Below are 24303 nucleotides of genomic sequence, written 5' to 3' on the forward strand. Positions count from 1 at the left end.
AATAGATTGTCTATGCCATTACAGAGAAAGGTAACTGAACACCTTAACAGCTTTTATAGCAATACGATTGAATATCTGCAAAGAAAGGTATGATAGAAAGGTATGATAGGTGACAACCCCTATTCATTTCACCAGTTTCTCTACGGGAAGGGACCGAGTTCAATGATTATGAAAAGGCTGTAGACCTTTTTCATCTCTGTGAAAATATTTGCATAGATTACTTATATGAGGAGTTCACCAGTCATCGAGATTACCTTAGCAGCAGTGTGAACAAAGATGGTGATTTTGATGCAAACTGACTTAAATACTTTTCTTTATAAACTGAGCAATGAGTACCAAATATTTTCAGGATGATAGACTTTTTGTTCAGTATCGGGGTGCACTCAGCCTCGTGATGCCAATTGAGGAGCTACTCGACCGCATAGTAGCGGCTTCGGTCATGAATATCATCATAACGACCGGGAGAGCGGTGTGTTGACCCTACGCCCCTCCTATCTGCATGCTCCACGAAGGATGACACGGCGGTCGGATGGTTCCGGTAGGCCACTCGTGCCCTGAAGACGGAGTGCTTTTTTTTATCCCTCGTGCCAGTGCCAGTGTGGAGCGAATCTTTTCATTCACGAAGAATAAGTGCTGTGACAGCAAATTCACTTGAGGCAGAATTCCAGGTGACAGTAAACTATGAAAGCATGTCGTGTTTAGAACTTTTTAAATTTGCAAAGATTGGTATTCAGATATTATATATGGTGCCAAAATTTCAGTGAAATACAGTATCTGTCAAAATCTTATTGACTAGCCCTTGAAAATCATAAGTATGTACATTTTGCGTTCTTTAGTCATGTACTCCCGTGATATGATACCTTTTGCACTCTATTAAATGTATGAAAGGTTTATGTAATTTTTCTGAGTATTTTAGTTTTGAAAATACTGTTGTAAAGAAATAATCACTCCTTTTTGTATTTTACAAAATCTGGCAATCCTGGAGATTTGGAGGGAGAGTCTCTGCTCATGGCTCTTCAGCATTTGACTACATCTCACAAAGCTCTGATACACTCCAGACAGATTTTTTGGTGGACATGGAGTATCAAGAGACGTCACACTAAGAACGTATAATACTGTCTGTAATCTTGATGTCTTCAATTTGGCAAGCAAGACAGTTCACAAGATCCTGTAGGTGTGGCACGGTGTAGAGGTACCAAATTGTGGGTCTGTTTGTTGCCTGCTGTATTTCACCTACTGTTTGATAAATCTCAGACATTTTCTATGGGATTAGCATCGGTTGATTTAGCAAACCAGTCAAGGTACGTCAGGCTGCCTGAGTATTCAGCAAACCAGGAATGTACGTGTACATCCCTGTAAAAATGACTGTCATCATCTTGCAAGATGGGAGTTCCCATAGCATGCTTACCAAGGGGACATAGAATGTTGGCTGACAATATTAAAATAAACATTGTGTTTGTGTTCACAGGAACTGGAGTGAATGAGAGTATTAGAGCAAAGTATGTGTGTCCCCACTCTCTACTGTTGACAAATTTATTAAATATGGCGGATCCAAGATGGCGCCGATAGACATGCCAACATTTCAATGACGTCATGGCTCGAAGTTCAAATTTTGGTGGGAAAACAGGTCAATTGGGCTCCCTTCACTAACCTAATACCCTCCCATCCCCACTCCCAGCCCCCCCTCCCAGAAAATGGTGGGAAGTACGAATTCCATCAGGACAATGCAGCACACCATGGCTAGCTCCACTAACCTAAGAAAATGGCAGGAAAATAGATCACTTGGGCTACCTCCACTAACCTAAGTTATTCGATCGCCACCTCTTCCTAGGAATCGCCAGGAAAAGGACTCAGTCTGTGCTGGATAGGATGGACATGTCTTTATTTAAACAATCTTTTTTAAACAATTTCAGGCAGTGCCTTCATCTGGAGTGTTCACCATGAGGTCAGGAGTCCTACTGACCTAGTACACAGTACTATCACCAGAGGGTGCTGTCATCCCTTCTGTGACATAATCTAAGATGGCGGTCTGGAGAAGGGGGAAGGGTGGGAAAAGAATGCAGTCTGTGCTGGACTTCTGGATAGGATGGACATAAGTCTTTGTTTTGCAGGCAGTCTTTATTTAAACAGTTAGAGGCAGTAACTGCATCCAATGTTTCCACCATGAGGTTCAGAGTCTAACTGACCTAGTACACAGTACTGCCACCAGAGGGCACTATCGTTCCTTCTGTGATGTAATTCAAGATGGCGGACTTGGAGAAAATGACAGTAAAAGGACTCAGCCTGTGGGGGGCAGCTGGAGAGAGGAAGGATGTGCTTTATTTATTTTGGAACAATTTCTTTAGGGATGGATTTGACATAGTATATTTACTGCACTGATACAAAACCCTTGCTCTGACATGCATGGGGCCACACTACACAACACACAGAGCTTCAAATTAATTATGAATCACAGAAAGAATGCAGTGCACTGATGTACAGATACGCAAACAATTCGTAAATTACCGAAATAATGCATTGCACTCCCTACAGAGCTGCAAACTACTCGTAGGTCACCAAAATATTGCATGTATAATGCTCTGAGAACACACTCAATAATTCTGACTGTGGAAATAATGCACAGCACACCCTCCAGACCTGAAAACTATTCTTAGATCACTGAAATAATGGCTGTAAAACGCTCTGCAGACGTGCTTGCTAATTGAAATCGTCGAAATAATGCACTGCACAGCAAACTACCCGTAAATCACCGAAATAATGCAGTACATTGATGTTCAGAGAGGCAAAAAACTCGTAAATTGGCCAAATAATGCATCTAAAAGACTCTACAAACATGCATCCTTATCGTCAACTGCTGAAATCATGCACTGCATACCTGTCCACAAAATAATACAATAGACACCAAAATAACTCGTAAATTATCAAAAGGTAATGTAAGTTTAATGCTCACAACACTGAAACAACCAAATATAAACCAGTGCACAAACGCTCAGTGCACGTAAGAAACGATTTCGAACTATCATCAACAGCAACTGACAGAGGCTTCAATACGCATACGCACTTTGCAGGGCCAGTCGGACACAAGCCAGCATCAGAGCGCTACCTATTTGCTCTTACGCCACTGCCGACAGCATGTGAAAGTCACGTCTACAATTACAATTCTTCGAGTGTTGTAGTAATGTCACATCTCTATGTAAATAAGCGCCAAGACACCCTCTGGACTGCATGCACACGTTCACCAATCGCTGCCATGATCCCTTACTCTACCTATGGTCCAACGAAGACCTAATTGCAAAACGACACACCCTCACAGACACTGCAGAAATCTGTTCCATTGCTTCCCATAATACCACAGACTGCTTTGTCCCTAGCGATCCTAACAGGACATGCGAGCTGCATCTTGCTGTGCATGCATACTTACCTGCCAAGTGCAGCCAATGCATCAATGCAAAATCCGCATGTGGTGTCTCACCATCTAAAAGGTTTTCAATGTTATACTAGTGTCACATGTCTATGTGCATAACATGCAAGTCCCCCTACTGGTTGTGCTACAGAAATCCATTCCAGAATAACATCAACTGCATTCTCCCTAGCAATCCTAACAGGACACCCTGTTTGTCACTGAATTTACCCATCAAACTGCTGTTGCTGCCAGTGTGGGAGCATGGTCCACCATTGTTTTTTGCAGACGAGACTTTCAGTGGCAAAAGTAATTTGTACAGATTGCAAAATTGCACTGACCGTTAAAAGCTGAAAAAGTGGCATACCGATCGCCAAATATGGAGAGACTCTCGCTCAATTACACTACTCTGCCACTGAGGATGGACGCTTGAATATTAGAGCGTGAAACCGATCTCCAACCCAACATTATATTACTGCATACTGCACCAATGAAGTAAACATACAGTTTGTATCCTGCACCATACAAAATCGCCTCTTTGTCATCATTCATAGTGCTATTGACTGCCAGATGCTCGCACATATACTGTGAAGACAGCATAAGCACATGCACCATAGGACTCAATTACACTGCTCTGCCACTGAGGATGGAAGATGAATATTAGAGCATGAAACCGATCTCCAACTTGACAATATATCATTGCATACTGTGTCGATGTAGTAAACATACAATTCGTATCCTTCCTCATAAAAAATCGCCCCTTTTGCGTCATTCATATAGCTATCGAAAGCCAGACACTAATACATATACTGTGTAGACAGACATCACTGTATATACTTCTTGCAGCACTAGATATTTTCCCGCAGCTGATGGTCACAAATCATCCACTCCTGATGCATTATCAGAGCACTCTCAGTGGACCAAATTCACTCTCAGATCTGTTCTACAAATTCGGATTCTGCTCCCCTCGGCACACATGTGTTACATTGTCCATGGTGGATCCACCTTCAAACCCTATCCTGGACATGGCACATAGTGTATCCACATCCCAACATCGCTCCAGATATAATGTGCAGTGGATCCTCACTCAAATGCTAACTCGGGTCTACTGCGGGTCCTGGGAGCCATCTGTGACACATAAACATACACAGACATACAGAAAAAATGTGGAATATGCGGGGTGGAAGTGACTGGATACAATCGAGTACAGTGCTATACTATACCTCCTGATCAGTGCATTTGCGCTAGGTGTTGGCAGCTGTTCTACATTTACAAGCAATGTTAGAACACAGAACGAGAGGTTGTGTCATGATCACATGGGTAGAACTGACATAAAAGAATCGATAGAATTGTGAAAAAAACGTATACACTGATGGAATATACACCGAAAAGTGGGGAAATTGAGGAAGCACTTGCGTGTATTTTATGTAGGACTGATGTGGGTATTGTATAATTTCTGAACCATGATCGGATGTGGACAGTGGACACTTCACATCTCTGTAAATCTATATTGTGTGTATCAAACAGAGTCACTGTTTTAAGGAAGTAGATTTTCCGTTTTACAGTTTGTTACCATAGTTTATCGTAGAGAAACCTGGTAGAAGGATGTAGGTCATATGCTGGAAATATATTTCTTACATTGGAATATTAACAGCGGTGCATTCCACACAACTGATAGGTCGGCAATTCAACTGCTCTAACATTATAGCCTGTTTTAAGTGCAGAACCATTCAGCCTTAGGAGTGCATGTGTTTATGTTCTCTCTTACCAGTACTCTCCTGGTACTGATCCCAGACACTAGAATAATACCTTTAAATTGATAGCATAGTTGATTTATGTAAATTGCTTCGAACTCCATCCATCTGTAGCTTCATCATGCATAAAAATCACCCATTTCTTGTTCTTATTAACGATCTGCTATTATATCACAACACTTTCAAATCTGTTACTATTCATCGACAAGGAGTGCTAACCTCCTCAACATGGGCACATCTGGAGAAATCCTGTGTACTTGGATGGGTGAGGACTACGCAAGCTGCATTCATTCACGAGATGTGAAATTTAGCAGTCTACTTCTGATCGGCTGCAGATTACATCAGTAATGGTGGTGCAGGGCAGGCTGGTCAAAGACAATGCCAGGGGGTCTTTCACTCTCTAATTTTATCCTAAGACTGCGAGAATGCTCTGTGACTCTGATACGCATAGAGATACATCGTAAATTATGCACTACTCTCGAGGTGTTAGAAATATATTAGAGAGATGTCCGGTATACTTTAATGATGTATGTGTTCGAAAATTAACGATGAATGGACTTACTGCACAGTCATCTATCTACATCCGCAATGATACTCACAAAGTAGAGGAGGGGCGGTGTAGCTATACTGAAATTGGGGAAACATGCTGCCTCATCATTGGTTGGTGTTGAAATTACTATAAAATTGCTAAAATTGTTCACGCTATCAAGTGTGATGCTTATTATTACAGTACATCGACGGTGTCTTTTCCATCCTGTCCATTCATTGGTACGATGTTGGTTACCACATAATGATTAAATGACATCGCTTGTTTGAGTTGGAGAAAGAGGTGCAACATCTTCTGGGGATGGCTAGCACAGAAACAGTGATCGCGTACATGACTGCAATATGAGCAATGTAGAGCCATCAGCTATTCCATCACTGCGACGGATGAGTTCAAATGTAGAGGTCGTCAATCACCTTCGGACTGCAGTTTGGAAACTCTCCACAATGCCGCCAAATTCTTCCAATTTCCTTAAGTTGTAACTGTCTTTTATTATAGAATCATTCAGTGTGTGTGTGTGTGTCTGTGGTGTGCTATGGTACCTGCAGTAACAACATGATTTCCAACGTGCGTCATCTACTTTTCTGCGAGAGGCAATGGATTGGAATGTGTTAATGTCCGATTAGAACCTGACACAGACCTCAAAGTCGTGGCGGAAAAAACAAAATGTCTGGCAGTGTACAAAGCGTGTTACAGCATAGAAATAAAATGTTTCAAAGAACGACACAGGGTCACAGGGAGAGTCCCTTCGAGTTATAGTATACAGTCATCCTCCTACAGTACAGGCGATGCACCTTTACACTGGTCTGTACAATGGGTCAATAGCTGTATATTTAATGGCATCGTCACATGCGCTCGATGCCAACATGCAGAACGTAAATGAGAGGAGAGAGATATGAAAATCTTATGGAGTTCTCTATCGGATGAAGTTGGTGGAGCTTTCATAGTTCGTAATTTTTCTTTGGTGCATGGTACAGAATGACGATGATAGAATGTTGGGGTGATAGACGTGAATGGGCCCTGAAGGAGTGGATCTGTTGTACCAGTTTGTGGTTTGGAGAAGCTCCACAACGCAGTAGCAGCACCAATTCCCATACTGTCTCTTATACTACATCATGTTGCAGGATCGGGCTTCGTTTCCATCGAATCGTCAAATCACAGTTCTGTCACAGTAACTCAGCTTAGCCTGTTTCTAAACGTGTTGCAGAAGGTGGTAGATATAGCTTTCTCCGACTTCTACTCAGTTCCGACTTAAATTAGAACGATCACACGACTAGTGGCTTTAATGATTAAAAGACTTCTCCATAACATCCAATGCAGGTATGTGCTTCAATAGAGAGACTTGATTCCAGATCCCAGGCAGCATTTCTAGCGGATAGTTTAGCACTTGATACCTGAGAAGCTAGTGTATATTTCTTACAACCTCAATCTGCACACCATCTACTGTTTGTGATCCTTGTCAATCAAGGAAAATTTACGATGTCTTCGTAGTACCGATTTCAGCACCCTACCTGCTCTGTTAGCTTTGCCCACTAAATTTTCTTGAAGATGATTTGCTATGGGCTAGGATTAGTAATTTACAGCTGCTTGGGGAAACAATAAATCACTAGTCGAAATATGTTTTGTGAATAACTTATTCCCAGGAAACATTATAGCTTATGTAAATTCAGTTCCGAACAATCGCTACAGCATTAACATCAGTTAGTAAGTGTAGTTAAAACAACCCTTTCTAGCTACAGGAGCCGTTTCACAAGATTGTGGCAGTCCCTTTCGTTAGGTGACGCGGCAAACGGCAGCACTCTTTACTTTCGAGACCAGCGCCCGTGTAAAGCATGCAGTCTAGAAGTTACGAACTGAATTAGCTCGTAGTTCTGGCAGGAGTCTCCGAACTCACAGCGGATGCATCGCTTATGACGGCAGCATCCAGTGTAACCAAGTACGGCGTCCTCCTCGCCGGACCACACCCGAGAATCCTGTTGGCTGCAACTGCAGCCCCATATCTCGCCCACACACAAAGTAGAGCCTCTTCATCTGGATACCTTCTGCCTGCTTCAGTCACAGAGGACCCACTCTTGTGTCTCATCCGCCACTAGGCTGCCCCTACCAAGAAACGCTCTCATTGGTAGTGTTTTAATGTCCTTGTTCACGTCAATTATTTAGATGCTTGCAAAGTTTAGAACAGTTCAACAATTTAGTAATTAATTTCTTTGTCGAAAAAATACATTAAAAACTTATTTAGTAACAAATATAAAAGTATAAGAATTAGTATGCTACTCCGAAGAGCCAAAGAAACTGGTATACCTGCCTAATATCGTGTAGGGCCCCGGCGAACACGCAGAAGTGTCGCAAAGTGATTTGGCATGGACTCGACTATATCTGAAGCACTACTGGATAGAACTGACGCCATGAATCCTACATGGCTGTCCACAAATCCGTAAGAGTACGAAGGGGTGGAGACCGCTTCTGAGCAGCATGTTGCAAGGCATCCCAGATATGCTCAATAATGTTCACGTCTGGGGACTTTGGTGGCCAGCGGAAGTGTTTAAACTCAGAAGTGTGTTCCTGGAGCCACTCTGTAGCAATTCTGGTCGTGTGGGGGTGTCATATTGTCCTGCTGCAATTTCCCAAGTCTGTCGGAATGCACAAAGGACATGAATGAATGTAGGTGCTCAGGTAGGATGCTTATACACGTGTCACCTGTCACAGTCATAACTAGGCGTAGCAGTGGTCCCATATCACTCCAACTGCACAAGCCCCATACCATTACAGAGCCCACACCAGCTTGAAAAGCTTCCTACTAACATGCAGGGTCCATGGGTACGGAATCATGAGGTTTTCTCCATACTCGTACATGTCAATTCGCTCGATACATTTTGAAACGAGACTCGTCCGACCAGGCAACATATTACCAGTCATCAACAGTCCAATGTCGGTGTTGACGGTCCCAGGCGAGGCGTAAAGCTTTGTGTCATGCAGTCAAGGGTGCAGGGGTGGGCCTTCGGCTCCAAAGTTCCATATCGATAATGTTTCATTGAATGGTTCGCACGCTGACACTTGTTGGTGGCCCAGCATTGAAATCTGCAGCAATGTGCGGAAGTGTTGCACCTTTGCCATTGAACGATTCTCCTTAGTCGTCGTTGGTCACGTTCATGCAGGATATTTTTACGGGTGCAGCGATGTCGGAGATTTGATGTTTTACCGGATTCCTGGTATTCACGGAACACTCTTGAAATCGTCGTACGGGGAAATCCCCACTTCATCGTAACCTCGGAGGTGCTGTGTCCCATGGCTCGTGCGCCGACTATAACACAATGTTGCAAGTCACTTAAATCTTGATAACCTGCCATTGTAGCAGCAATAACCGATCTAACAGCTGCGCCAGACACTTGTCGTCTCGTACACGCGTTGCCGACAGTAGTGCCGTATTCTCCCTGTTTATTTATCTCTATATTTGAATACTCCTGCCTATATCGGTTTCTTTGGCGCTTCAGTGTAACATCAGTCTGAATTTGGCTCTCTGGTTTTCTGCGAATGACAAGCTCCACGTCTGAACATCTCGGTGACGCTACTATGTTTTTATTACCTGCATAAAATCTCGATGGTGCCTATCTTTGTACCCTTCAACAATATTGCGCCATATTTGACACATTTGAGATAAAACTATTATATAAAAATTCAACAGAACTCTTACATTATTTTCAAACCTCTGTCTTCCCATGTAATCTGATGTTTTCTTGTCCTCTTCTTTAGTGTCTGGTAGATTCACATCGTAAGTGTTCGCCGATATTTCGGCAAACAGACGTCTCGCTATCGTGAGGCGGTCCCTGATGACTGCTGCTGCGCTCCTGTCGGCGTCCTTTATACGCTGCCCGTTACCCCCTCCTCCACTCACCTCTTATTGCCACAAAGAAAGTTTTCCACTGTGTGCCTTAGTTAGCAATACAGGAGCAGCAACATACGGCTTGGCCAAACAGCTGACTGCCTTCTCAGCACCCTCTGTGGGGAAATGCGAATATCAAATCCGTAACTCCATTCAACTACAAGAACTTTGAGTCAATGATAGTGACCTGTTGGTGCGTCTCAATGAAGTGTGCCTCTTCACTGGGGTACCAATGACGGACTCCACGGAACCATTAATCAGGAAATTCGACCCCAACCTGCCAGCACTCTTCGAGATTGTGCTTACTTCAATGTACTTCCTGTTCAGTGGAAAATTTATGAACAGAGAGACTGTGTTGCTATGGGATGTCCCCTGTCGCTAGTTGTGGCGAATTATTTCGAGGAAAAGTTGCTAGAAGAACCCCAACAAAAAACAACTTGTCTTTATCGTTTTCTGGATGACTTCTTTGTCGTCTGGCCACATGGACGTAACATCTTAATTGAATTTCTCAATCAACTGAATTCACTGAACACCAAAATACGGTTTACCACGGAAGTGGAACAGACGCGCGGAGTGGCCACGCGGTTTGAGAAGCCATGTAGTGGTTTGCGTGGCCTCTCCCGCTGGGCCGCGCGGGATTAGCCGAGCGGTCTCAGGTGCTGCAGTCATGGACTGTGTGGCTGATCCCGGCGGAGTTTCGAGGCGGAGGTTCGAGTCCTCCCTCGGGCGTGGGTGTGTGTGTTTGTCCTTAGGATAATTTAGGTTAAGGAGTGTCTAAGCTTATGGACTGATGACCTTAGCCGGCCGGAGTAACCGACCGGTTCTAGGCGCTTCAGCCTGGAACTGCGCGACCGCTATGGTCGCAGGTTCGAATCCTGCCTCGGACATGGATGTGTGCGATGTCCTTAGGTTAGTTAGGTTTAAGTAGGTTACAGTACACTTGTTCGCCCACTGCTTGAATACTGCCCACTAGTATGGGATCCGTACCAGACAGGGTTGATAGAAGAGATAGAGAAGATCCAACGGAGAGCAGCGCGCTTCGTTACAGGATCATCAAGTAATTGCGAAAGCGTTACAAAGATGATAGATAAACTCCAGTGGAAGACTCCACAGGAGAGACGTTAAGTAGCTCGGTACGGGCTTTTGTTGAAGTTTCGAGAACATACCTTCACCGAGGAGTCAAGCAGTATATTGTTTCCTCCTAGGTATATCTCGCGAAGGGACCATAAGGATAAAATTAGATTAGAGCCCACACAGAGACATATACCGACAATCCTTTCCACGAACTATACGAGACTGGAATAGAAGGGAGAACCGATAGAGGTACTCAAGGTACCCTCCGCCACTTGCGGAGTATGGATGTAGATGTAGATGTATTTCTAAGTTCTAGGGGACTGGCCTTAGAAGTTAAGTCCCATAGTGCTCAGAGCCACTTGAACCATTTTTTGATGACCTTAGTAGTTGAACCCCACAGGGTTTCAAACACATTTGAACATTTTCTCCCTCTGGAGGTTCGAGTCCTCCCTCGGGCATGGGTGTGTGTGGTGTTCTTAGCGTAATTTAGTTTAAGTAGTATGTAAGTCTAGGAACTGATGACCTCAGCAGTTTGGTCCCTTAGGAATTCACACACACATTTTGAAGTGGGACCTCCCATTTCTTGACATCCTTGTGAAACAAGAACCAGATGGCAAACCAGGAAGCAGTGTGTACAGAAAACCATTACACGCCGATCTGTATCGGCATGTATCTAGTAGTCACCACAACTCCCGGCGTGAAGGCGGTTTACACACACTCGTTCACAGGGAACAATCCATCTGCGACCAAGACGACCTTCCAATTTAGCTGAAGCACCTCGAGACGACATTCCGGAGAAATGTGTACAGCAGCAAGCAGGTGCGACATGCGTTTACACAGGCTGAACCCTGGCAGTAGCAGGAAGAAAAAGAATAGCATAAATCACTAGCATGCATCCCGTTTGTCGGTAATGCTTCCAGAAAAATCGGTAGGATCTTGGAGCGATATAAAGTTAAATGAGTATTTCTCCCACCCTCTAAAGCATCGGCATTATCATGGTTAGTGTAGGATGACGTAAGCTGTCGAATACAGAGAGTCTACAAAATCACTGGCCAGTGCAGCGAGGTATACAATGGGGAAGCAGTACGCGTGGCAGAAGTGCCATGCTCATAATTGCCGCACGGAATCACACCATATCACCAAATCAGCTGTGACTGACCATAGTATAAAAACTGGCCATACTATAGACTAAAACTACACCGAAATACTTACACAGTCTTCCTTCTTCTGGGATTGTGTGATTAAATAGACCACTGAAATCAGTGTCCAAGATGATCTAATTAATAAAGATAGCAGCCTAAAGTTGAGTCAGCCGTGGAACCCTGTTCTGAACCTAGAAAAAGAAAAATGAACCAGACGTCGCTACCCCCACAACCACCAACAACCACTTCCGTTGCCGCATAGATGGCAATAGGAGGGAGTGGTGGAGGCATAACGGCCAGCATATAAGGGACCAGCATATAATGGACGCCGACAGGAATGGTTCACTCTATGTTCATTCTTGCCTCTTACATTTGCTGAATTTTTTAAGTTTTGCTCATAATCAATTGGATTCCACGTCTTGGTTCTATCTAAGAATCTGTTAGGCACTTTCTTTTTGTTTATTTGATCCTATTCTGCCTTTTTTTTTACATCTCTCAAAACCGCCCATTAATCCGTCTGCTGTTGTATTCCTTTCCAGTGTTTCAGAGAATCTCGTCTAATACTCCATTTAAAGTTCTTAAGAACCTATCATTGTTTCAATTTATCCAGGTCGTATATCCTTGGTTTCTTATTTTTCTGCGTTTTATTCAGTTTTAATCTTCAGTTCATAGCCAACGAATTATGATCAGAGTTAAAATTATGTTATAGAAATCCCTACCTTACCATTATATGAACTATCTGAAACATCCGGTATCATCCATGTGTGGAATCATCTTTCACGTTTCTGGAACCAAGATTTAGTAGTGATTAATTTGTGTTCTATGCAAACTTTTTCCTTTCATTCCTTAGACACAGTGCGTGAGCTTCTACTATTTTTGTTTTTTTACAACTATCGAAGTGCAGCCTCTTGTCAAAAATTTTCGTCTCCTTTAGCTATATGAATAATTTCTTTTTTCTCTTCATACATTCTATGTCACCTTATGAGATTGTCCGCACTTTGTATCTGCACAGCGAGTGGACTAATATGTGCAGACTTAGCTTACCACTTACGTTGCAAATGCACAAAACATCTGAACTGTCTTCTCAAGCACAGGGTGTTAAACAGACATTCTGTGTAAATATGAACCTGGTCCTGTAAGTCAGCTATATCATGTGCAGATCATACTAAAAATCATTAGAAATGCTGCTGTCACTCAACTAGAATGCATGAATTAATAAAAGTGAAAGTTTGGGGTCTATTATAGCTATTCCCTTTTTTATTCTAAATATAATTTATCAACTGTGCTTTCAGGGGCAAGTGATACACAACAATCACGTTCATTAGCTTTCAGTACTCAATAACAAAATATTTAAATCTTGGACATATTGAACTGACGATTATTAAAATCATTGTCTCCACACATGAAAAGTTTTTATCACAGGAAAGGATGTTTAAAATCTTTATTAGCTCATTTGTATCTACAATGTCGTCGCTGGCCAATGCACTGAGTTTGTGGAGAATAAATTTACTTTTTAAGGGGAGACAGCAGGCAATTTTTATACCTTGTCTGCCAATGCTATTTTGCGCTTTGAATAGGTACACTTTTCAAAAGAACTATAAGTGATAAAACAATGAACGTTTTACTGCATATATGTAACATATTTGTCTCAATTTACAAGTAAAACGAACATAATACCTCTTATGGTTTTGAAGAAAGAAATTTTTTGCTTTCACTAGTAAAATTTAACTTTTTTGTATATTAATTATTACAAAACAGTTTCTGATAGTTTGGTGATTCTCAATTTACTTGTAGTACAAATTGGCCAAATTTCATGTGTCTAACCCCATTGGTTTATCAAATAATGGTACCTGTAAGTAAAAAAATGTAGTTTTGAGGAAAATCCATTTAAAGTTTAATATTGCAATTCTAGTATAGTTATTGATGAGAATTAACTACCACAAATGTTTTCCTGCACCATACTGAGCATCATCTGAATCATACTGATCTTCTTTTCTTCTCCTGGTCCCTCTTCTTTTCTGTCTGGCTTCTTTTGTGCATTATAAATTAGCAATATCTGCTTTGTAGATTCTCTCTATCTATTTGCACCAAGGAGTTTGCAGTATTTCCACTAGATTTTTATGCCCAATAATTCCAAAACATTCAGTTTTCTAATTACACCATCATTGAAGCATAAAATAGCATCATAAACACCAAATTTGAGAGTTGTAAGCTGAACAAATACAGTTTTTGGTAACCGGTTCCAAATGACAGAATTCACACATTCATTTAAATTTTGGGTTTCCCATGAAGACATTTCCTCAACAAGGTATCTCTTCAAAGGTTACTAAATATGGGTTTAATTTCATTCATTACTGATGCAGGTAAAGAATGTTTGTGGTCATATCTGACACTTCTCCAGCACTTGCACGAAGTGTCAGGATCATTCAGGCAAAGACCGTGAACTGGAGTTTCATTTGTAGAAAGCTTATGGAAAAAGATAGCCCATACAGCGTTTTTCATGTTTTATAAACTCCCTACAGTTCTTCTTATTGCCAGGCTATAATAATTCCGTAATCTATCCATTTCAACAATTGACAGACGACCTTTACGACTAATCGTCTTACCATTTTCCAATACTATTTATGACTTTTCTTTCAATAATCTTCTCAACCTTGACCCCATTCTCTTCTGCATATGCCAATGCACTCCAATTTAGAAATCATGACATTAGGACCATAGGGTTGTTCTGCACATACCCTAAGCCCCTAAATACTGTGGGTATCTGACACCTCTGTTTGCCACTGAACGATTAAAAATCCTGAGAACTCCTGCTACATCCATCCCACCACTTGTACCAGTATAATTCATTTGACAGTTATGTTCATGTTCTTTCTCAGTTCCACTGCGCCAAGTTTTACAGTACTTGCTTAGAATCTTTACATCAATTGCCTTGCTGGTATCAAATGATGTAGCTGAAGTGTGTCCACGTTTCTACCGGCTCCCAACAAAACATGCACAAATATCACCACTTTCACTTTCATCACTTCCCTTGAGTGCTTCTTCAGCTGCTTCCTTCATAGAGATGGTACAAACTTCAGCAACAGCAGTACCAATGACATTATTGCAAGTCATACATTTTGCAGGAGGATTTGGAATGTCAGGTAATGCACATAAGAGTTTGCCTGCCTGCATCCCTTTACCAACAGATCTGAGATCATAAACTAGCCTTATGTTATTCTCATATAAATTATTATTTGCCATTTTTAATGTCATTGTTGTAGCAACTGCACCACATTTTGTATAACTCAATGTCAGGTCTGACACAATCCCTTTATGAAGACGCCTATTCTCACCCAAAGATACATCACCACCACATATCCTGCACACAGTATTTTTGGAAATGAAGTCACAGAGCATGAAAAGGTTCACTATAATATTTCCAAACGAATGTTCATCTCCACAACCTGACTGGGTGGAAATGCCTTGAAGACACTGCACTTTCTTTCTTGATGTGCTGATTTTCTCTATGTCTAACATTCTTTGGCCCTTTGACCCACCAACCTCACTTACCTTTACCTATTTATTTCCTCTGAATTTTAATTTAGGCAAGAATTTCCTTATTCGTGGCATTTTTATGAAAACACACGGAACCACAGCAAATACAAATCCACACGTACTTGACTCACAACAAACTTCACAAAGTACAACCATTAAAGCTCGAAAACAGTAACAAACACGATCGGAAAGACGAGTATCGATATTAGATACAGGGTAGGAAATATTGAAGCAATAAAACAATAGAAGATATAATATACAAGGAGTAAAAGACTGCTGCGCATTAGCTCCACGTGGCGCAAAAAGGAAGGTGTGGCATTTAAATGCCAGATTGCACAGAGCATCAGGAAAACCATCATATGTCACGAAAAAATTGTCGTTTAATCGAATTTTTGAATCCTGCTTGCCTTCCGTCTCCCGTTAAATCAATGAAAAACTCTCATGTACTCAATGTCAGGTTAGGTGAGTATACTTGCTTCTGATATTCAATGATCAAAGCACACGCCAGTTGGAGTGAGAAAAATCTCGACTCAACATTTACTGTGGCCTAGTGCACAATGGTACTTTACCAAGTGGTATCTGCAACAGTGTTTTCTACGTGCTGGATCTGAAACGCTAATTCCCTCCTCTGGCGTTCACTGAATTCACTCAGTCTCAACTTTCCTTGGTTACGTAGAACTTTAATTTTTACCTAGTCCAAGTAACGGAAATTGCACACTCGCTAAGGGTTGGAGTGACGTGCACAATTTCTTTGCTCGCAGAAATTCCTGCAGGAATAATTAACTACCTCTTTGCTATCTGTTGCCATGATATATGAGGTGTACTGTCCACACTTTGCAGAAAGCAAAGCTCTCAATGCCCTCGCTATTTTCCACATACTTGTGTGGTACGCCTCAAGACGAGAGAGATATCTAGAAATTTTAGTTCTCAAAATGCTTTTATATAATGAGGATCTCCTCACCATGTCGCATCTGCATCACCCAGTATGGCTTCAGCAAATAGCCATCTCGTTAGAGGTGAATTGTGTTTTTCTTGCCCAGTCACAGCCTAGCCCCGTTAAAGCCATCCAGCCACTTACCCTCGGTCCTGGGCGTATTTACGTTAAAAGGAATAATGTATTATTCTGGCCCTATCCCTTTTTGCGCTGAAGATCGCCGTTCTCTTGTTAAGTGGGGTTTTCCGATGCCATTAACCACATGCTTGGTTCGCCTCCAAAATGCGTTTCATTTTAGCTTATTCATTCATGCCCCTGTCCATATATTGGTAGATACTGTTTTGTTAGTTTTTGGTACATGAGATTACTGCAGTTTCCTTTTGTTGATATAATATAACTATTATTTTCTGACTATCTCATATTGTATCACACTGTCTTTATGAGTCAAGCTCATGTAAGGTCCATAAAATCCGAATGCCTTATAACCTGATCATCTAGAGTGGTAGCATACATATAAACTTGTAGTACTATGGTGGGTCTTCACTTGGTGTTTCTCTCTCTGATAATGCCAATACTAATGTCATTTGAAATATGCAGCTGAGCATTTTTTACTAATTAATTGATTATATAATTAACTGAGGACTTGAGAAAAAAACATGATCTTCATATAAAATAAAACTGGTCAAGACTTGTCAAACATTTGTTATTAAAAACAAATCTCTACTGCATAAAATATAACGTATGATCATCGTAGTAAACTATATTTTATGACATTGGAACACAGAGCAAAAACTGTTTCTGAGGAGGACCACTTGGTTTCCGAAATTAATATGTTAAGTATAGGTTTCGAAAGAATGGCGAGCCGATATGTAGTCAGCGTTCTTCATTAAAAGGAAACATGAAAATATTGAACATTCCCACCATGAACCACCGATTGTATTTCTTCCTTTCTGCGGTGCTGCATCCAGCAAAATAGGCAGAGCGGGAGCAGTAAAGCCACCAGTGCAGATGTTGACACCCTCTGAAACAGCATTACGTAATTACTGGCCAATCAGAAGCCGTCTATGGGCTATGCAAGGGCACCACAGTAGGACTTAATACAGTCATTTGTTCCTGACGAAGACGATGGAGGTAAATGTCGAAAGCTCGAGGTTTTACCCTGAACTGATGTGGCAAGAAGTCCGAGATTGTCTTACAAGAAAGCCTCATAAACAAACAAAAAGAAATGGTGATGAACAAAAGTTTTGTCCCAGGCTTCTACATACTGTCATACTGTAATTAAAGAGCCTGTAGAAATAAGAATGTGCGAGAAAAACTTCAACTGTGGCAGCGGATATAATCTTAGTAGTGAGTGGAAGCGAGTTCTCGATGGAGTGAAGAGACAGAGATATTCGTCGCAACGTTTATGTACATTTGGAGCAGTGGCACCACAACTGTCTCTGTTGACATTCACACCATCTGCGGCAGCATTATGTAATTACCGACCAGTCAGAAGCTGTCTGTGGCATCATGGGCCAGTACAGGATTTCGGCACGTCGTCTTCGCCTACATACCGATTGATCTTGCTTAGTACATCCTTTTACACTGATCGGTTGATTCTGGCACGAAATACCATTGTATAGTGATTTCAGTGTGGTCCATTCTACTCTATGGAGCCGTTATCGTATAGTGGCACAAGACGTACTACGTACATTGACTTTGTAGGTAGCTTATAGGCTGCAGTTGTTGTGTACGGTACGATGGCGTAGTCAGACGGTGAATAAGCAGGAGAAAGCAATACATGAGCATTAAGAAGACGGTACATGTCAATGTTTCCAAGCAGAAGAGTAGCAAACCGTCAGACTTTCACAGCTGTGGACTGTCGTTTAAGGGAACAGAGGATTCGTGGTGCGCCACGGATTGAGTTGATGTTGAGATAATCCCACAAATGGTAGAAAAAGATCCGACCATATGTAAACGCCGTGTAAGTGCTACTGCACGGATCCCTCAATTAACTGTATGACGCCTGCTTCGGAGACAGCAATTTCACCTGCAGAAGGTACGGAGCTGACACCTGTAGACTACCCTAGACATCAGAATTTCTCTCAGTGGTTACTCGAGCTCCGTGCTGTTCATCCGCTATTCGGTCGTTGGGTACTGTTTACAGATGAGAATCTGTTTACCCATGCCGCGACGTGTGGGCTTATGAGAGTCCTAGCGCAACTACACTACGAGCATATCAATTTAGCATTGGTCTGGTATAGTGGATAATAAGAAACTCTGAAAGCACGTTATACGACAGCACCTGACTGGCAGAGCGTATCGACAGTTTTTGGAACATAAATCGGATAGTCTGCTTCATGATGTGCCACTCGCTACACGAACGAACTTTATGGTTTATTCATGACGGTGGCCCTGCACATTTCAGTCGGGAAACAAGGGAGTATCTTAGTGGAGAGGTCGTACAGGAGGGTTGCTTGGCCCGCAAGATCTTCAGATCTTAACACCCTGGACTTGTACTTTTGGGGCCGTCTCAGGCAACTCGTGTTTGGTGCTGCAGTTGAAAATGTATCTGAACTACAACAGTAAACTGAAACTGACTGTGCATTTATGCAGAATGAGGTGAACGGTGTCTGCAATGTTCCGAGAGCGATAAGACGTCGAGGACGTCACTGTCTTCATCTAGATTGACATTATCTTGATATATTCTGGGATAAATGTGCAGTACTAGTTGTGTCGAACTTCGGGTCCCTTCGTGTCGTTGCCCTCTGAGAACAATTAATTTTGTATTGTTCGTTTTTCACTAGTGATCCCTACACCCCTGCGTAAATTTGAAATAAAGCAATTTCAGTCAAAACTTTATTTAACATTTACGCTTATTTTGATGCATTCATTATGCCCACAAAGAGTGTGCAGTTACTTTCCAATCACCCTGTATAAGGGCACCATAGGAGCAGTTTAGACAGTCAGCTGCTCCTGACGAAGACAGTGGAAGAAGTATTCGTCGAAAGCCGGCCGCGGTGGTCTCGCGGTTCTAGGCGCGCAGTCCGGAACCGTGCGACTGCTGCGGTCGCAGGTTCGAATCCTGCCTCGGGCATGGATGTGTGTGATGTCCTTAGGTTAGTTAGGTTTAAGTAGTTCTAAGTTCTAGGGGACTGATGACCACAGCAGTTGAGTCCCATAGTGCTGAGAGCCATTTGAACCATATTCGTCGAAAGCTCGACATCTTACGCCGAACTGACCCGGCAAGGTGTTCGAGAATGTTTTATGCTACAGACCGTGGTGAAAGACTTCGTTTTCATATAATTATGGAAGTGAATTTTATCCATAGTGGATGCTGTCGAACTCCGTGACTGTTCCTTTGTAGGGTGTAGAAAAATATCCGCTACTAGTCACAATAAAAGGTTTTTTATTTGTCACACGACCGGTTTCGGGCTTGCGCCTATCCTCAGGTGTTTAGAGATTCATGTACATGTTTATGCTGTTGGAGATCAATAAAGATGAAGCACCATTATTACAGTTGCGCTGTGATGACAGTTTTGCCACTTAGTTACACAAACATGTTTGTATGTAAACATAGTGTTTTTCACGAGTGCACATCGTAATAGTGAAATATGAAGCTATACTTGGTAAAATTGAAATATGGACTTGAAAATAAGTGTGTAACTAAGTGGCAAAACTGTCATCACATCGCAACTGTAATAATAGTGCTTCATCTTTATTGATCTCCAACAGCATAAACATGTACATGAATGTCTAAACACCTGAGGATGGGTGCAAGCCGGAAACCGGCCGTGTGACAAATAAACAACCTTTCATTGTGACTGATAGCAGATATTTTTCTACACCCTAATTATGGAAGTTTTTAATATTGCAGTTCGTTGTATTAGAGAGTCATGGCAAATAGTTCCTCTGAAGTGATCCATTTTCTATAATCATGTTGGCTACTGATCACCAACAACAATCGAATTGAGGTAAACCAACAAAATATTAATAATAAAATTTGTAAAAGGATACGTATAAGAGAAAAGAATTTTAAGAAATGGGTACGTCTTCACCTAACTTCGGCTTTCTTTCGCATAGTTTCAACGTATGATTTATCAAATATATTGCCGTACTTGTAGCAGTAGTCAACAAAAAATCTACGGAGAACAAGGGACATACTTAAAATTACAACGAGTGCACATTCCAGCTTGCTGTTCCAAGCTGTAATGGCGTGGTTATTTCGGTCCGATGGTGCAGTTGCTATACGCACTCTGTTGGTTCCCCACCCATACCTCTGTTCTGCGTATCATTGGTTACCGCTAGCGGCAGCAACTTCAGATGGAAATTCCAAATCCTCGTGCCGTCTTGACGCTGTGGATACCGCTTGGCGCCCCATCGACTTGTGCCGCGCTGCTGTGCATTAACGGGAAGTGACCTGTGTTACGATGACACGTAACGTGGCGGACGGTGTTTTGCAGTGCTGGAGGCTTCCTTTAGGTGTGAAAGAGATCCCATCAGCTCATTCTTCAGACTTCCGCGTAACCTCGTCACCCAGCATTGCACACTCCCAGGGACGAAGCACAAGGGGGCATAGACTCAGCGACAGACATCTGACGCATCGAATCTTGTTGTTCCCACTCAGTTCGCAGAGCTCGTAAGACTCTTTGACATTCGAGTGCTGTTTATGACAGTGTTCAAAAAATGTTCATATGTGTGTGAAATCTTATGGGACTTAACAGCTAAGGTCATAAACACACACGCCGGCCGGAGTGGCGGAGCGGTTCTAGGCGCTTCAGTCCGGAACTGCGCGACCGCTACGGTCGCAGGTTCGAATCCCGCCTCGGGCATGGATGTGTGTGATGTCCTTAGGTTAATTAGGTTTAAGTAGTTCTAAGTTCTAGGGGACTGATGACCTCAGATGTTAAGTCCCAGAGCCATTTGAACCATTTTTTTGAACAAACACAGACACCCACGTCCGAGGGAGGACTCGAACCTCAGCCGGGACCAGCCGCACACTCCATGACTGCAGCGCCCTAGACCGCTCGACTAATCCCGTGCGGCTATCATACTGTTAGGACGGTGGAGGAGGACGTTCTTCCGACGTTAACTGACGGAGTGTACATGTTCCTGGACAGAAAGATAGTAAGATGGGGTACCTGCAGTTGGGTTAGCTCCAAGTTATTAATTGTTCATTTTATTAAGAGTCTGTCTCATTTAAAGCCAAACAACGAGCTGCAAAAGCAGTGCTGTTCTCCTAAAGTTTTTCCCTGCCACTTTTTCAAGGATTCAAGAATGTCCGACTTCATTTTCACATTGTATTTTCTTATAGTTTCTGAACAATGGCGTCCTTCCTTGATCATTTTATTTATCTCGGTTCCATATAAAGCTAAACAGCTTCGTTACGGGTGAATGTTCGGCAGTATCACCAGATCTCGCGTTAAAACGAAGTTAATGCGGAACCTGGAACGTAAAATAAATTATGGTAAGAGTTTTAGAAAAGCTTACCTTTGATTTCATAGAATATTTGAATACTGTTCCTTATTTACCGTGGGAATTGTACACTAAGTTTGAGTTTGGGATAATTATGGAACTAATAGGTGTAATATTATCGTCTTTACTATTTTCTTGCGCTTTAGTTTCGAAAAAATTTGCTTCATTATTTTGAGGTGGTAAGACAAAGAGATAGGGAGCTGTATTCGATAGAAAGAGCTACTTTTAGTCTGAGATAGTGGCTGCAGGCAATAGTTATACACTGATAAGGCAAAACATTATAACTACTGCCCAACGTGGCGTTGGATGTCGGCTGGTGGTGTTACGGGAACTTTACACAGTAAGGAGAGTAAATAAGTGGCTCAAAGATGACGGGGAATCATTCTAGACATCACGTGGGCCGCAAATGGCTGAAACCTTCCCGTCTCCTCTATCTCTCTTTTGTTACGCGACCTGCCCTTCTACAATAACCTGTGAAACCTTCCCTTAGGATATCTATCTCTTGCTTAATAATAACAAATGAAATCTTCCCTTTGAAATTAATTCTATTTCTCAATCTTCGCATACAAATTTAAATGCTACTTATTAAAAGTGATTTTCTGATTATTTCTACTAAACATAGAATGTGTCGTCGTCGTGGCCCTCAGTCGTTACCTGCAATAACCCAATGCTGTTCCTTACCTTTTTTACTGTTACTGGATCGCCATCTGACAGCTACATCGAACTGCGACATGAGTATATTTATTCTGGTTTACTATATTCTATTAGCTGCTGGTGGGCTGTCATAATAAGTGGCTGTATTTATTACCAAAGCTGACGTTATTCTTTAATTAATTTGACTGAAGTTACGTAATTCATAGTTAAACTTTTTCTTGACAACAATAAAATTTTGCAAATTCTTACGTTGGTGGTTTTTGGGATGTATTATAATCAGTAATCCAATATTGCAAGCAAAAATTAATTATATTCTCAAAACGATTCTTCAAATATTTACTGTTGGTAATGAAATGATTTTACAAACGTCGAAATGGGACTTACTTTTTACCTTATTCTTACGACTAGCATTGCGCAAACATACCTTCAGTAGTCTTGAGTTTCTCAAAAAAATAATTCAATAATATTAGTTCCTCTTATGATAATAGTTAGCTGATGTCTCTGTATATCCGTTTATAATCTCTTGTAAATCATAGCTGGTGTCTGGCAGGCAGACCGCTCCTCTCAACCTCTCGCTTCAGACCTGCTGCCGACTCGCTTCACATCTCGCTTACTACTGACTTCCTACGAATGCTAAAGTGCGGTCTCTCCCGCCAACAATGCTTTCTGGTGCAGACAATCCCTGCTACCATTACAAAATGTATCAATGCGCGGTCTTTCCAGCTCTTTTCTTAAAATGTATCCATACGCGGCCTCTCCCGCCCTTTTCAAAATTATATCAATGTAAGGTCTCTCCCGCCAACAATACTTTGGTGCAGACATTCGCTGCTAACACAATTATTTCCAAAATGACAAATATTAATTATTCCTACTTAATCCTATTAATAAAATATAAACATCTTTCATAAATTGCGGTTTGACAATAGACAATAGAAATATACACGTCTTACATGGGGAGATCTGCTGACGTAAGCGATTTTGACAGAGGTGGTATTATTATTACCCAGAGCCTGTGAACGAGTATCTGGTAAACGGCGTAACCGGTCGAATGTTCACGTGCTACTGTCATGAGCATCTATGGAAAGTGATAGAACGGCAGTGAAACTGCCCCTGGGCGATTGACTGGACACCCACGACTCTTTACAGAACGTGGGACACGGAAACGTGCCTGATCGGTAAACTAGGATAGGTGGCGATCTTTGGTATCTGTGCCGAAAGAGCCCATTGGTGGTGCACGCATAAGTGTTTCGGAGCACACCGTTCATCGAACATTGTTGACCATGAAGCTCCGCAGCAGACCACACATATGTGTTCACACGCTGACCCAACGACATCGTCAATTCCGATTGCGGTGGTCACGGGATCGTCCTGATTAGACCGTGGATAAATGGAAATGTGTCGCTTCGTCGGATGAATCACGTTTTTGCTACCATGCGAGCGGAGGTTTGGTAAGTGCACCGCACCATGGATACAGGCTGGAGGGAGCACTATTATGTTTGGGAGACATTCTGCTGCTATCGCATGGGACCAATGGCAGAGATCGAATGCACGAAGACAGCTGCGGACCACCTGCTTAAGCCTTCCCCGACTGTGATGTCATCTTTGAGCAGGATAATGCCTCAAAACCAGAACAGTGCTATGTTGTTTGGTGGAACATGATTGTAACCTCACGTTGATATCTTGGTCATCAAAATCGTCTAATGTAAATCCTATGGAACCCATCTGGGTCTCTATCAGGTGCCAACGCCGCGCCCACATATCAGGAGCCCATTGTTTACGAAAATTACATGACGCGTACAAATCTGGTGTCACATACCTCCACAACCTACGAACAAAACTGTAGGACCCTTGACCGAAGAATCGGTGATATATTGCGTTCCAGAGATAGCCCAAAAAGCTATTATGCGGCTGTTCATAATGTTCTGGCACG

General features: G+C 42.1%; 1 protein-coding gene across 1 annotated transcript in view; it reads left to right on the forward strand.

Moving 5' to 3' along the window:
- LOC126199455 (protein O-mannosyl-transferase TMTC2-like) overlaps positions 1-24303 on the forward strand; it is a 1057651-nt gene that overhangs the window by 382094 nt on the left and 651254 nt on the right. Inside the window, exon 4 of the mRNA XM_049936376.1 lies at positions 20801-20828. Within this exon, the coding sequence (XP_049792333.1) occupies positions 20801-20828 (28 nt within the window). The remainder of the gene's footprint in view (positions 1-20800; positions 20829-24303) is intronic.

This window comes from Schistocerca nitens, chromosome 8 (genome assembly GCF_023898315.1).
Source record: "Schistocerca nitens isolate TAMUIC-IGC-003100 chromosome 8, iqSchNite1.1, whole genome shotgun sequence".
NCBI classification, from domain to species: Eukaryota; Metazoa; Arthropoda; class Insecta; order Orthoptera; family Acrididae; genus Schistocerca; species Schistocerca nitens.